The sequence below is a fragment of the Rousettus aegyptiacus genome, unplaced genomic scaffold (assembly GCF_014176215.1).
Source record: "Rousettus aegyptiacus isolate mRouAeg1 unplaced genomic scaffold, mRouAeg1.p scaffold_m13_p_4, whole genome shotgun sequence".
NCBI classification, from domain to species: Eukaryota; Metazoa; Chordata; class Mammalia; order Chiroptera; family Pteropodidae; genus Rousettus; species Rousettus aegyptiacus.
The window spans coordinates 107,545,799-107,562,100 of NW_023416307.1; the positions used below are offsets into that span (position 1 = coordinate 107,545,799).

The 16,302-nt window shown below is 37.8% G+C and overlaps 1 protein-coding gene across 15 annotated transcripts in view; it reads left to right on the forward strand.

The window, feature by feature from the left end:
* Positions 1 to 5,720: 5,720 nt before the first annotated feature.
* The window catches only part of CADPS (calcium dependent secretion activator), a 442,570-nt gene continuing 431,988 nt past the window's right edge, over positions 5,721 to 16,302 (forward strand). For 4 of the 15 annotated variants that reach the window (XM_016150172.2, XM_036218623.1, XM_036218621.1 and 1 more), the window contains exon 1: positions 5,722 to 6,618. In XM_016150172.2, the coding sequence (XP_016005658.1) occupies positions 6,175 to 6,618 (444 nt within the window). In that variant the 5' untranslated portion in view covers positions 5,722 to 6,174. Of the gene's footprint in view, positions 6,619 to 16,302 lie in introns of all 15 variants that reach the window. The other 11 variants (XM_036218624.1, XM_036218622.1, XM_036218635.1 and 8 more) reach the window with 4 other exon arrangements.

Here is a 16,302-nt window from a genome sequence, read left to right on the forward strand (position 1 = left end):
GACTCTCATAGCCTACTGCAGATCTTCGGTCTTAAGTTGCCTTTCTTTTAAGGGGCAAGAGGTTTCTCACTGGCCCTAGTTGACTGTATCTTTATCCCTGTTCCAAAAAATAGGGTCTAGTATTGTTATTCGGTATAAAGATTTTATAGTAGTTATCAACAGCATCAGACTGGCATATCAGAAACTTACTCTGGGCTAGAGTTTATTCTAAGTACAAATGTGCATTAGCTCATTATCCCCTTTAAAGATATTGCCAAGAATAAGGGCAGATTTCAAAATAAAGACAACTGATGGAGAGAGATCCACTCTTAAGGAATGAGTTCAAGGGTTCATCTCATTCTTGGTTGTAGGACTGTCAGGGGTCTGAGAGCCTGAGCCACTTGGTGAAAGATGATAACTTGAGTTATAATCTTATAGGGAAAAGGGCAAGTTTTCGGCTCTCCGTCAGCCTGTTTTGCTAACCTCTTTTCTCTCCTTCTTTAGAAGAGGGCATATTAATCAGATTGACCAGGTGACGTATGCCAGTGAGGCATGTTTATGAGTGGGCAGGTCACTGTGCACTAAAGAATAATGACACCTACGTATATCTCTTCTATTTTATTCTTCCATATGACTATGGTGAGTGGATACTAGACTTGCAATTCTGGGCCAGGTTCTTCTCTCTTGTTTTGCAGGACTGTGTAATGGTACTAATTGCTATTTCGATTTCCTGTACAACTGATGAGAAAGTGATAAAAGATCAAGAGATAAATTCTGGATGAGGAAGTCAGAGATTCTGCTTATATATAAAACCTAAAATGTTTCACTCTAGCACTATCAGAGTTCAATGTTGGGTGAATATTAAGCTCTGGCCCAGTTATTTTCATAATGACATTGTGATTTAATCTGCAACTATTCTTTTTATATCTCTCTCAAGAGCCAGATGGGATGAAAGACAATGAAAAACAAAACAAAACAAAACAAAACAAAAAAACAGATTTACACACTCCTGATGAGACTAAACCAAACCCATGATAATGTAACCTAAGTTGTTATAGAATTCTCTTGCTCCTCATCATAAATTGTTATTTGCAACTTACAAGTGAAAAATAACAGTACATCAGCATCTTCTTAAATATTCTTTTGGAATCAGACTGAGCAGAAAGTTCTTACTGATGAAAGAAGCAAGAGAGGAATAATAACATTCTTACAAGCATTGGGCTAGAGTAGTGGACTCTTCTATGGAAGAAGAGTCAGTGTTACCTTAAGAAGGGAGAAAGGAAGGATACTTATAAGCAGAGCCTAGGCCTTAATCTATGAAATTCACTTTTGCCAGTTTTGTTTGACATATAGGTGACTGGACCTTGTATAGAGCATTTCCCCAATATGTTTACACTTAATGACCCCTGACACAGATGATAGTATTTACACTTGATCAGGACTAATCTTTACATTTTACTTTACTTGCTCTACATTTATTAAGCTTCTCTCAATGTCTTTCTTCTACTCATTTTCTTCCCCCAAAAGAGTAACTAAGACCCATTTTTTTTTTAGGGTAGCCTAAATTGAACTTCTCCATTTTCAGTTATATAAAACTGAAAACAAACTTGTGAATATGAAACCCTAATTTCAGTCTGCAGAAAGTTTCCCAATCTAAAGCCACTGTAGTTTGTGAAAATAATTACATATAACACAAAAAAATATTTTGAGAAGGTAGAGATCTAATGGTAGCAGCAATTACCATGGTAAGCCAAATTGAAGAATTGAGCTAACTTGGCAAAACATCTTCATAATATATTATCGTATAAAAATAGCTACTTGGGTACTTTTCTTCCTTATATTTGCTGGTAGAACATTATACCTCATAGTCAATGCAAAAGGCTCAACCCTCTGCCTTGTCTATGTAAACACCAGCATAAACTGCATTTTGATGTAAATCATATCTAGTTCCCACTTCAATTAAAAGAAATTGCATGTGCAAGAAATACGATTACCCTTGTGAATAGTTGGTTTTCAGAATTCAAGTTAAATATTTATTGTAAAATATGTTGCTCCCTTTTCCCTTTCATTATTCTAACTTAGAAGGTGGTTTTCCAAGACCAATCCTGCAAGTAACATTATTTATTATTCCAAAACATGTTCTGTTGCCTAAAGTGAAAGGTGTTTTTGTGTGGCTTGATTTTATCATTCTTAGTCTTATGATTATCCTTGAATTCCATCCTAGCTCACTTCATTTTAGTTCAGCAAGAATCATCATATTATAAAGAGTATTGATGAAGAGTAGATTTCTCAAACAAAAGTTATTATTCTCTAAGTCCCTGAAAATACTATCTAAAATAAGACAAGATAAATTATAAAATAGGAAAATTTTCTTTTAGTTGTAGATTATTTGATTTTATAATGTTGTTTTTTTCTTCCAATTATTCGTATTCAATTTCTAGTCATCTCATTTATTACAAGTCTCTTTTTTACTAGTTGAAAAAATGTTTAAGCATAAAATCTGTTGAAATATACTTTAAATATAACATCCAATTTAATTGTCATGCCATTCCGTGAGAAGTAAGTACTATTATCCTTCATTTTATGTATGAGGAAATTGAATCTGAGTCATTAAATAATTTGCTCAGAATAACCTGGCTATTGGGGTTGAGCATTTAACTTGACATAGGCATAGCATAGGGTTCAATTTACCATTTTGGTGCTTATGAGCTATTTTTAGATTTAAAAAAATAAAAGAAATATTGATTGGATTATATGATTATATCTACATACTATATACTTTATTGTGAGATGAAAAAATATTTAACGTGGCCAAACTCTATCTTCTAATAACAAACACACAAAAACATTTAAATGGGCATTAAACTCAGTTTATTTAATTGAAACATGCTGTATGAGTGACATCAAGAAGTGATTGTTTTTTACCCAAGTGTCTATCAATTACCAATAAATCAAATAGTCCCTCATACTTGTGGCCTTTTACATAATCACAGCAAACACTTCAGAGGAGAATGGAGATAATTTGGTCTAGTTTAGAAAACCTTGGTTTCTTTTTACTGTGTGAGATTTAAAAAAATCAGTCTGTGGATGTCTGACTAAAATTTAATCCATCGCCTTGAGGTCATTCAAGTTATTCAAAACAGAACTGGAGAATGGAGGCAGGGGGAGGGGGAAGGAGAGAAGGGTAAGCACGTTAAATAGCTTGTTTGGGGGTATAAATACTTATGTGTATTGGAACCTATGGTAGAACTGTATTTTTAAAGATAAGAATACAGATGTTAACAAAAGGTAAGTGTTAAGAGCCTTTGGCTGTGTTCTGGTTATTTTCTTTCTTGTTTATCAAAATCTAGGTCTAGAAAAGCCACATCTCCTGGTTTAGAAGCCTAAGGAATTCTGGTCAGCATATCTTATCTCCAGCAGTAGCAAAGAGTTATATTTTAGGACAATAAATTGACTTTTAGCTAAGGTGAAAGATATCTTTGAGACAACATACGTTTTAATAGACAGCAATGCACATCATTTGAAAAAAATTATAAAAGTATTTCTAGTAAAATTTGTTAAAATCTCTTTGAATACTTATGGGAAAATTGAGAAGTATGTTACATTTGTCTAAGCAATGTTATATTTAATACCTAAATCATAGATACATAAGATCAAAGGGTAGATATTGAGTTTGTTTTAATGAGTATAATTTAAAAAAAAAATTCACATAACTCCAAAGCAATTTATAAATATAAAACTAAACTTTATTATAGCAATTGAGAAGTTCCTATGGTTCTGAAGACAGAATTTGTAGTGACCAATTTCTAACATAATAACACTTACATGCCCAAGCTTGATTAAAGAAGAAATATTTAATTAGTAAATGGCCTTTGTCTAGCCATCAAAGCACCACCTCCACAAATCATCACATGCTCTCTAGCTAACTTAATTCATTTCTTTGTATCCTAAACATGATCCCTCCATTTGGCCCAATAGGTTATTATTTCAGGTCTTCCCCCCCCCCACCCCATTTTCCCTTTACTTATCCAAACCCCATCTCCATAACATTGTACCTTATTTTGTCTTTTGATGTATCTCTATGGCTTTGCAAATCATTTTTCCATTTGTAATGTCTTCTCTTTTCACCAATCATGCATATGACTCCTTCCTTTAAAATGTAAATCTCTTCTTTGAGAAATATAGGATTCTCTTCCATTCCCAGTTGCTTCATTCATGCAGGCTCTTAACAGTTTACTAACTTGGATTTGTTGATATGTTGCCTTGAAACAAGTGCTGTCAATCTTTTTCACACGTTTATGGTTATATCTTCCAAAGAAGATTATAGACCCTTTAAGTGAATGTCTTCTAAAAATTCCATCCAGGGAAACCAGTATAACATAATTTAAACATATTTCACTTTTTAAAAAGAACTAAAAAGTGGGGACTGCTAAATTGTTACAATTTCCACTTGTTGGATTATTTGTTTTAAATTGATGCAAAATTAGTGATGGCCACAGAAGTCATGTCCCTGAAGCGAGTAGTGGCAAAGTCAAATATAAGCCATACATATATTACTTAATTAAAAAAAAATCAAACAGGATTGTTGGAGTTAATGTTAAACTAGATGTTGTTTTGAGTTTATTTTTAGTTCTCAAACAGATTAGCTAAGAAGCTTTACTTAAATATCAAAGCCTACAGTAAAACTCATGGTAAAGTTGAAAATACATAGGACAAATGTGATGTAAACTTTAAATTCACGCTACACTTTGACAACTCCCACGAGTATCTACGAATAATTAGAGCACTAGAAAATACATAAACATAAGAGAAGGAGTGAGAGGAGGCAGAGAGACGTTTCTAGATAACCTAAGAACCAAAGGTGGCTCACGTTGGTTTTTCAATCCATCTGTGGTTCACCGATTAGATTCAGCACGCTGGCCAGCTCCCCTGCCCGCCGGTTTATTAGCCTAAGTGAAGGAAGCAGGGGGGAGGAACGCACCATCTGCTGCTTTTGAATTAATAGATAACCGAAAAGCAGGAATGAAGACTGTGACAGTCATCACATTAGATGTTGACGCTGCTGAGTTCTTGGGGTGTCTTTGTCTCATTTCGGGGTCCCCACTACTGTACCCAGCTCCTCCAGCGAACTGGATTGGAGAAAGAGCTGAACAACCAGAAACCCATCTATTTCTCTGTTAGGCTCACCACAGCATAAAGTGTTCCCAGTTCTGGAATTGAATGTTCATCACAGCTTTTGCGGGGTAGACAAGGTCGGGGATTATACTTAAATAGTTGAGCTGCACGGTCCATACACAAATCCACTCTAAATCTGATTCGCTTTCATTTTAATGAGAGAGGGCTATGTAAAGTAAATTATTGAAATCAGAGTTTTCACAGGTGGGACAAACACGCTACCCAGCCCCACTGCCCCCACACCCCAAGTGTGAAGAAGCCAGGAGAAGGGAGAGAGACACTTTCTTTACCGTATGGGATCTCGCTGACTTCCTCTTAGTGAGACTTGTATTTATCGTCTTCGCTAACAAGAAGTCATCGCTGGTGTATTTCTTCCTCCCCCAAGAACTTTTTGTCTGCGGGAGAGGAAGAGAGGTCGAGGCAGTGAGAGCTGAAGATCAAGGAGGAAATTATTTACAAAGAGGAGGGAGTGAGGAGGGGGTGAGGAGGATGGAAAAGCGTTAGGATCAGAACTGAAGTTCTGAGACTTTGAAGACGCTCGCGCTCTCCCCCTTTGAGCCCTCTGCAGCCACCCATTAGGCCGCGGACACGGGAGAGTTAAGCCAATAAACACGTAAGCGCCGCTCCCTCCCCAATCGGCAAGATGCCTCTTCGGCTCTTGGCTGCATCGACAGCTTGCAACACTCGGCATCTTTTCTGGAGGCGCCTTCTTCAGCGGCTGCAGATGGCATCCGGCTGCAGGCTCGGGGCTTGCAATTGACTCTCCTCCTTGCCCACCTTGGGACCACGGCACACCTCTCCTTTTCCCTCCTCCCCTCGCGCTTCTGGGTCTGAGCTCAGCTCCGGATCGCCGGGCGAAGAAAGGAGTCGCGGCGGCGGAGGCTGAGCAGTAGCGCGCTCGCTCTCTGATTTGGGGAGAAGCGTCCATCCGGGAGAGCCAACCCCCAGCTGCCTCCAGCGTTCCCCATCTTTTGCACCCCAAGCCAGGGGCTCCAGGGACCCCTCTCCCCAGGTGCCACCATGCTGGATCCTTCGTCCAGCGAAGAAGAATCGGATGAGATCGTGGAGGAGGAGAGCGGCAAGGAGGTGCTCGGCTCAGCGGCGTCCGGCGCGCGCCTGTCTCCCAGCCGCACCAGCGAGGGCTCGGGCAGCGGTGCCGGCCTGGGGGGAGGCGGCAGTGCCGGCGCCGGGGCCGGGGTGGGCACCAGCGTCGGTGGAGGCAGCGGCGCGAGCAGCGGTGGCGGGGCCGGGGGGCTGCAGCCCAGCAGCCGCGCCGGTGGCGGCCGGCCCTCCAGCCCCAGCCCGTCGGTGGTGAGCGAGAAAGAGAAAGAGGAGTTAGAGCGGTTGCAGAAGGAGGAGGAGGAGAGGAAGAAGAGACTGCAGCTCTATGTGTTCGTGATGCGCTGCATCGCCTACCCCTTCAATGCCAAGCAGCCCACGGACATGGCTCGCCGGCAGCAGAAGGTAGGTGCGCCTGAGAGGCCCAGGCAACAGCACCGGGACCTCGCCAGGCGGGCGGGGCGAACAATGGGAGCTGGCGGCGCAGCTGGCGAGAAGGAGCTGAAGGAGGAGGCTACCGCGCCCTGGGGAAGGGGCTATGAGGCCCCCTCTCCGCGGCCGGGACCCGTGAGGGGCCTGGAGAGAAGTGCCGCGCGCCGGAGCCGCCCTTTCTGGGAGCTCAGGGATGCGAGCTGAGCAGTTCCGCTTAGTAGCCGGGGAGGTTCGGGGAGTGACTTGCAGCTTGCGGCTCCCAGAGAGGCCTTGCTGGTTCGCAGGGCTCCTGGCACTCTCCAGCGGAGGGACAGCTGCACTCAGCTCCGGGCCCGCCCTCCTGGGCGTGCGCTCTGCGGGCGGGGGCACCCAGCAGGTGGGGCGCGGGTATGGAGTGAGAAGAACGCCGCTGAGCTGCGCTCGGCTCTTTCCGGCACAGAGCAACCGCCGAGGCAGGCGGGAGAATGCAAGCCTGAAAGGCGAAGCTTCCAGTCACACTGAGAAGGACATCGTCCTCCCCATGCCAGTCAGCTGATCACCGACTCGGGTCGCCCAAGGGTTCTGGGGCACCCCTTCCCTCTGGCCCGGGTTCCCTCCAGTACTCATTCCGCACAGACCCCAGAGCTGGGGCACGCCCTCTGGTCCTTCGGCTCGAGTCAGGCCCTCTACCTTCCTCCCTTCGACCCTCTTCTCGTCCCAAGGTGACTTCGCCGCCACCTTCTGGCTTTTCGAGGCCCTCAAAGCCCTGCTGCTGCTGGCTTGATAAAGTGCAGCTGCAAAAAGCCTCGCAATTATAAGCATCAAAAGCTTTTTGTGTCTGAGGCTGGGGCAAGGCTGAGGCGGCTCCGGGCTGCCTTTGATGTGATAAAAGCGTCTACTTCCATCAGCTGTTCACCAGCCAAAGAAAGGAGGGGGGTGGTTACTGCAGGATGGGGGATAGTGGCGCGGGACCAGAAGAGAAGGAGTCAGGTACCCAGCAGTTGGAGTGAGTTTGTGAAGAAAGTCAGCATTCTGTTCTGTCTCCTAGGTAAATCTGCAGCACTCGAGCTATCAAAAGCAAAAACAAAACAAAACAAAAAAGAAAAAAAGAAAAAAAAAATGCCAGCTGGGGTGGTGTGAGAATCCAGCTCTAACCCCATGAAGGTTGTGAGACGGGTTTCTTAAAATAGTGAATTTCTAGGTTGCTGCCATTTAAGACTGAATATTATGTTGCCGTAGTAGACTGTGAGGTTTTCCTATATTTATCCACCCTTATCTTGAGTTAGTACAGATTCCTCTGTTTGTTTTGCTTCCTTATGCACACATACCACCCAGCAATGATGATTTATTTCAGTTATCACAAGCTTGGGTATCAGTATTATTAAAAATAAAACTCATTTTCTGATTGAGAAATACACACTGCATTCTCAACCCATCAGTAGCCTCTCGCTTTTTCAACTTGCATTTTGGGCTAGAATAGAGCAAAAGTATCCACAGAACAGTAAAAGTTTTTTGGATTGTTTTTTTAAGGTTGGGTGCTGGGTTCACACGCACTTGATATTTCAAGTTTCAACTTGGAATTATTATGGTAACAGCCTTTGTAGCAGAGGTAATGCCTTCTTTAAAATGTATCACATTAATAAGAGCATCAACTAAAGATGTCCTATTTCCCTGGCAATGAAAACTGTTGTGATTTAAGGGGGAAAAAAATTCCCCTTTATCAGTGAAAAGGCTCCAAAGCTCTGTGCTCTAAATAGACACAAATCCAGCATTAGAATGGAGAGAGAAATGCATTCTCACAGAGACCCAGTTCTTCTAGACAGCCTTCAGCCACAGGAGAAAAATTATCATGAAGCTAAGTTTTTCTGATCTGACTGTATATTTCATCTGAATCCATTCAAAGCTCTGGTTTTGAGGGGCAGGTAGGTTCTGTTTTTACACATGACCTTAACATCAAAGAGACTACAGGACAAATTGATAACACTGGTATTTGGTCAGACTATTTTAAGTTATTGCAGCAAATTTGTGCTAAATACATATGCCAGTAAAGCTGCCTCAGGGCTGTTGGTTATACTGGGAAAGGAAATATCTCCTTATTACAAAGTAGAACAAACAAAACAAAATAACAAACCAAGCCTTTCTTTTGCTATGTCTTTAAGTTTTTAGTATCTTTCTGGAAAAGGATGTCTTGCTATTTTTCTCCAAGTAGAAAGTCCAAACTTTTGATTTAAAAAAAAAAAAAATCATTGAAAGGGACTAAAAAGTTTTCATAATCATTGTGGTAAAATTTAAAGCCAACAAATAAGATCAATGAATTAAAATTGGTCTTTGAGAAATATAAACTAGTTGTGAACCAGACATGAGTTGGTAGTAGAAAAAATAATGTAGAAAAATGGAATAGTGACAGGGAGAAAAAGAAAACTGCCTATGAAAAAGAATTGCTGAATTGGGGGAAAGGAGATTATGTTGTCAAATAATCACACCAAATGCTTTAAACCTAGACTATGTTATATATCAGTTATATCTTCATAAAGCTAGGAGTAAAACAAGATCATATTTTATTATGTCTAATACACATTAAGAAACAAAATAGTTTGTATTCATAATGCTGGCTACCATTTTTGAAGCACTTACTATATGCAAGGCACTTCATTTAGATTATTTTTAAAATAGACTTCGTGTTTTAAAAGAGTTTTAGATTCACTAAAATTTGGAAAAATAGTACAGAATTTCCATGTACCCCTCACCCAGTTTTCCCCTATTACTAATATTTTACTGTAATATGGTATAAAGAATTCTTATTGGTACATTATTATTAACTAAAATACATAGTTTATTCAAATATTCTTAGTTTTTACCTAAATTCCTTTTTTTATGTTCTTAGATCATTTAAAATTCTCCTAATAATCCTAACAATGTAGGAATTACTATCATTTTTAGAAGAGAAAACTGAGACTCAGAGAAATTTTGTAATTTGCCTGAAGCAGTATGCAATTGATGAAAGGGTGGGGATTGAGATATAAGGCATTCAGATTCCAAATCCTAACTCTTTAAGGTGTGACACTGGCCAGAAATATTCTAAAGGGAAAAATAGAACTCTGGAGTCCTGACAACATGCCAAGTTTATTTCTATTTAAGTTGAGAAAGGCCTGCCCCTTTCCCTTGAGGGCACCTATCAAATAGAGCAGTCCCTTCTTACCCATCAGGGATAAATATATTTCAGGACCCCCAGTGGATGCCTGAAACTATGGATAGTACCAAACCCTATATATATATCTATATCTATATCTATCTATCTATCTATCTATCTATCTATCTATATCTATATAGATAGATAGATAGAGAGAGAGAGAGAGAGAGAGAGTATGTTTTATCTATATGATATTATGAGTTAGGCACCATAAGAGATTAACAACAATACCTAATAATAAAATAGGACAATTATAACAATATACTGTAATAAAAGTTATGTGAAGGGCTTTGAGGCCATTATTAAGTAAAATAAAAGTTATTTGAACATAAGCACTATGATACCAAAACAACTGATCTGACAAGAAAGTCTGCTACTAAGTGACTAATGGGCGGGGAGCATATACAGTTTAGATATGCTGAACAATGGGATGATTCATGTCCCTGGCAAGACAGTGCAAGATTTCATCATGATACTCAGATTGGTGCATGATATAAAACTTACAAACTGTTTCTTTCAGGAATGTTTTATTTAATATTTTTGGATCATGTTTGACCATGAGTAACAGAAACCATGGATGAGAGGGGGCAGTTATAGTCAACATGGGCAAAACGTACATTTAAGTACTAACCTCATAAAGAGTATGAAGGAGAGAGATGATTTGTCAGCTGGTAAATCTGAATACCAGACTGTTTTCAGTCTATGTGGTTCAAGCTAAAAAACAAACAAACAAACAAACAAACAACTGTTTTAGCACAGTAAAACAACTGGAAGGGAGGAGAGGGCAAAGGCACCATTCCTGGGTAATTCTGATAGTTAATTACTTTGGTTTCACTTTTACTGGAAAAAAGAGTGTCTGGATATTCCAACAATTTTCCATTAAGAGAAGAGACTTTAAACAGACTATGTGAAAACACAGTTTATCATTTATAGGTATATTTTTCTTGTGCTGTGGTGAATCTAAATATAAGGTGCTGGTAATGGCAATTTATAACTAAAACAAAAATCCGGCCATCCTACTGTCACAATATATGTTTCAGCAGCTCATAAATGACAATTCGAAAAACAGTTCTGTACTTTTTATTTTTCTTCTTTTGTTAGAATGGTAAAGTGAATACCTAGAAGTTGTCATGGCAAAGCTACACCATATGTTTCTAAATTATGTAGTAATGGTAACGGGTGGCTACCTCCTATGAACTAGTTACTGTAAACCATGGTGTAATATTTAGATTGACATAACCATTTTTAAAAATTAGTTAGAAATTATTTATAATGCCTGGTTACAAATGTCCAAAATGAATATTTTATGCATATACAGGTTTGCGTACACACGTGTCTGTATGTGTATATCTGTATATGATGACTAAAAGGGGCTGTCCTAAAATTGTGTCTCTATAAACTCCCATTTCATTCAAAAGGACTTTATGACTAGACCAAATGTTAAAAGTTCCAGCTACTCTCTCCCATGTAATTCAGCTTGTATCTTGCCATGAAATTATGGCTAACGTTGAGTCACTGTTAGCCATAGAAATTCTACCTTTATTCATTTACTTATTCGACTTTGTCACTTGGTCATGACTCAAAAGCCTATACTTTTTATAAAACTTAAAATTTACTACTAGTTAACTATATATGTATATGAGTGTGTATATTTTAAATCGATAATAGTGATTCATCCTTTCAAATATGTTTGGAGGCATTTGAGTTAGATCCACCAAAAATTTTTAAGTGTTGGTATGTTAATGCAACATATGATTTGCATTTTGAAAAATAAATATTCTAACTTCTAAATAGAATTAAATTACTATTAAACCAGATTTCTTTAAAAAGAATTATGTGTTTTCATCAAGGAAAGAACTGTATTCTTAAAATATGATTTTTGGCGCCCTCTTTCCACCGCTAATCTCCTTGGTGCAATGGGCAGAAACTGTTATGCACTGGTACTAGCAGAGACATTCTGAAGATGTGGAATACCAAAAAAGTAATGAGTGGTTCTTGTTTCATTACACATATAGAATAGCCTTCTGCTTCTCTAAAACGGGACAGAGGAACAAAGGAAATTAAATATTTCATTCCAAAAGAATTGTACTGTGTAAAGTGATAAAAGTCAAGTAATTCAGAAATCTTTCCTCTATAAAAGCAAATTTAATACACAAAAATAGGCAATCTCATTAAAATAGAATCAATATTTTTTATTTGGGTTTATATAACTTAAGCTGGAATGATGGGTAGAGTTCCAATAACTTAGAACTAAGTTCTAAATAAATGACTAGTTATTCCTTGTACCAAGCACTCTCCCAGGTAGCAAAACCAGAAGATACCTGTAAGATATGCTCCTGAATTGGGGAGCTATGTTCTAGTTTCTTAGATAACACATATACAATTAGATGAGAGTAAGAATGTGTTTAATTATAAGATACTGATATGAAAGTAGTGAAGGGAGAGAAAGTGTATGCATGTACACACATAAGATTGATTATAATAGTAGGGAAAATATTCATGGAGGAAGTTAGATCTTAAAGAATTTGTATCATTTGTGTAAGCATTAGGAAAAATAGGTATTCCATTCTGTAGAAGAGTTTAAGGTAGCAGGAATGTGGAAAGGAGTCATTGTTTGTAAGACATTATTAGTCTGATTCATTCGTCTGGTTTCAAGTGATAGAAACCCAACTCAAGTGGTTAAATCAAAAGGAAAATAATGGGAAGGGTAAAGATTTACTAGTACATGTAATTGAAAACTCCTGTACAGAGGTGACTGCAGGAATGGTTTTATCTAGGAGTTCAAATGACTTCCTGGACAGAATGAAGAAAGCTGGCTGATGATGGGAAAGAATTCATATATATCAACCTGTGTTTGAGCTCAAACTTTCCACTTGATTGTCTCTGAGGTAATGCTTTCATCTGTCATATGGAGAATGGAATGGCAAAGTTTCAAATTATTCTCTAATGTCCCCTCTCTATATTAAGAGTTGATAGGTTTTTCTAGACAAAGAGGTTACTCATTATCAAAAATATAATTTCAAACTAAAATTTGATATGTTTTTACATTGCAACATAAGGCAGTGTCTTTAAGGAACCTGAGGTGGTTACAAATGAAATTCAAGTTCACTTTGTTCAACTATCTGAATTTTCAGACAAGGAGGTAAGCTCTTAAAAGTTTACAAGCCTACAGACTACATGAGAGATTATAAACTGTGACCTGTGGGCTGAGAGTGACCCATAAATGCATTCTGTTTTTCCTACAATGAATTTTTTAATTTTCAAATTAGTTCTTCATATTTATAACTATCAAGATAGTCCATATTAAAAAACCAGTAGTTCTGGTTTCTCTAATAATTGGAAGATGTACCTGAGATTTTATGAGTGTGCAAACAACAAAGGAAATAAGACACCAAGCCATCACTTAAATAACAGGATGTTGATCACTTGTATCTAAAACTATGATTGTTCTAAGAGGAATATCGTGTCTATCTGGATGGTAGAACTATCTGGTATTAACAACATCATCTCTTCTTGCCACTGATGCGCAAACACTGATGGCCTGACCTGGGGCCTTGTAAGTCATCCAAAAAAAAGAATCTGGAATTTAGAACTCTATGTTCCCTGTCTCTGGCAATAGTTTCCCTTTTAGGATCAGATTTATCCTTTCTGCAGAATCAGAGGGCTGATGATCAGAATTACCTTGTTATTTTTTGTCGGTCCAAGCACATAATAGAATTTCTTCTCTGTCATTAGCAAGTAAAGAAAGGGGGATGAAGCCATCCAATGGTTCGAAGTCTGGTCTTTGTTTTTGACAGACGATGGACAGTGAAGAACTACTATTAAGAGCATAGACTCTCAAACTTGACAGCCTAGATTTGTTTCCTGGCTATGTGATTTTGGGCAACTTAACCTCTCTGTGACTCAGTTTACTCATAATAAAATGGGGATAGTGTTATCTCTGTCATTGGGTACTTATGAAACTTAAGAAAGAGAATATAGTAAAGCTCTTAGAGTAATGTTTGGCATGAGATAAGTTCTATATAAGTATTACCTCTTGCTGTCACTGAGTTGGATTATCTAAGTTGTTTTATTTTTATGGGTAAAAGGACTGAGAAAGTTAGTGTATTTAAAGTACTGACAATAGCAAGCTTTATTTATTGTTGCTGTCATCATCATGATGATCATCATTATGATAAGCAGACCTGGAAGGCAGTGGTGATGACTATAGCATTTTCTACAAAATGGATGCAGTAGAAGGTACAATATAACCTTTATTTCTCTTTTGTTGAGACTCTTCACTAATTCTGCAGGCCATTAGTCTCTGGTTCAAGTCCCTGGTCATATGACCTTGGCCATGTTATCTATTCTCTGTAAGTCTTAGTTTCCTCATCTGTAACATGGGGGAAAATAATATTGATGGTTATAAGAAAAAAAAAGCATGTTAATTGATTAACAAGTCTTTAATATGAGGTAAATGTAGAACAAATGTTATCAACAGTAATAATAGTATTCTTGCACTTTTGTCCAATAACTCTTCTCATGCTTTTCATTATTTTAGAACATCCTTCTCACCTTTTTTCATCTAATTTGCTCTTGCTCATCTTTTAACGAACTAAAGTGTTATCTCTTTTGAGAAACCTTACCCAAACTTTTATATTGGGCTAAATGCTCTCATAATCCATAGTCTATCTCCATGTTACCTCCTATACATTATATTTAAATTACCTTTTGTGAAGTGTGCCTCTCTCCCACTAGACTGTAAGGACTGCAAAGAGAGGGGCCACATTTTATTCCTCCTCGGTTCCTCATCTCTCAAAACAGTGCCTGGCACATATTAGGTGCTTATAAACATTCAGACTGTTGGATCTCTGCAATGATGCTTTATTTCCCAAGAGTTTCTAAAGAGAGAAAGTGAAGGAATCTGAAACACAGTCTGCTTCTATTAGAGAAATACAAGTTATTTACTTTTATAAAAGCTTCTCAGTGGACAACATAAATGTTGAACCAATTACCAAATGATTTAAAAAATATTTGTGTTGCAGAAACATACTATCAATCACCTCCCAATGTAGCTTGTTAACAAATTTCTAGATTTATTGTAAAGAAATATAATATTATAAAGAAATATTATAAAGAAATTTCTATATTTATTATAAAGATATATAAAGAAAAGTCTTATTTTTAAAATTATACGCAATTACAAATTTCTGCAAAGGCTGAATCCCGGTTGAACTTAAATCACTCTGTAGTGTGTGTTTAAGTGGCCAAATATTAAGCCAAGGTAGAAATGGAATCTCCCTATTGGATATACGTTCTTCATATGATTTATTTGATTTAGCCCTTTCTAAAGAAAAAAAAAATGAAGAAGCATTTGACAGCATTATAGTGAAAGCTAGGCTATTAAAAATATCATCAGTCTCATTGTTGCCAAAGTTATACAATAGAATCGGTAAGTTCTATATATTAAGACATAAATAAGTATGCATCTTTTCTCTAGTTTCATTCTCTTATGGAATTTTGGCACTGTTTTCTCTCTTATTATAAGCTGTCTTTACAAAGGAATTCCTTTATGAGTATAGTTAGAATATAAAAAAATAACAGTACTATTGTATATTGGATGTGATAATAAGAATATAATGGGTGTGCAATATCTATAAAAAACTGAAACCACTAGGTAGAGATTTTTCTGATGCCGTTCACTAGTCAAAGGGGAAATTAACTTTGTCAAGCTATCCCTTCATTTTAACAAACAAGAAGAAACACTGAAAATTTTGAAAACATAAATTGAATTATCAAACCCCCAAGTGTTCCATATTTCCAGCTATTATTCTCAAATTGAGAGATATGGAGTTAGCTGATAATGTGTTGATAATGATAATGAAACCAATAATGATAATTAAGAATGTATTATATGGCAGCCTATGGGAGGAAAATATTAACCTGTCATTAGATATTTTTCAGGAACACTTCTGTGCAGTAAGAAAGTTCTGAGATATTTTGAAGTTAACTTTTTAAAAAATGTTTATTCCTAAGTGTTGCAGGAGCAGATGCTAAGTTACAAACCTGCCAGGGGCTATAGTGCTTTCAAAAAGACAATGAGATTCTGGCAAACACATAGAGTGGTACAGAGAATCTACAATGCCACTTAGGAAAGCAAAGGAAAAAACATTGAAAATTTTTGCAAATAATTATGCCTTCTGTTGCCCATTCAGGAAAACAGCCTTTTGGTGTGGATGGTAGGCATAGACTTGTTTAAGCAAATGAGTTAAAACATATCTTAAACATCTACTTTGGCGATTTTTCTGACAAGTATAGCAAATGTTGTCTATAAGGCAGCGTGTCATAACATACTGTGTTCAAAACACTTCTTGGGGGCTATTCCATATTCAATTTTTGTTTGTTACACACCATCAGACAACATTGTTTTAAGCCACTTATACATACAAGAAACTCAGTAAATCTTGTAGGCAAAATATACACATTTTAGTCAGACTCCCTGATCTCTA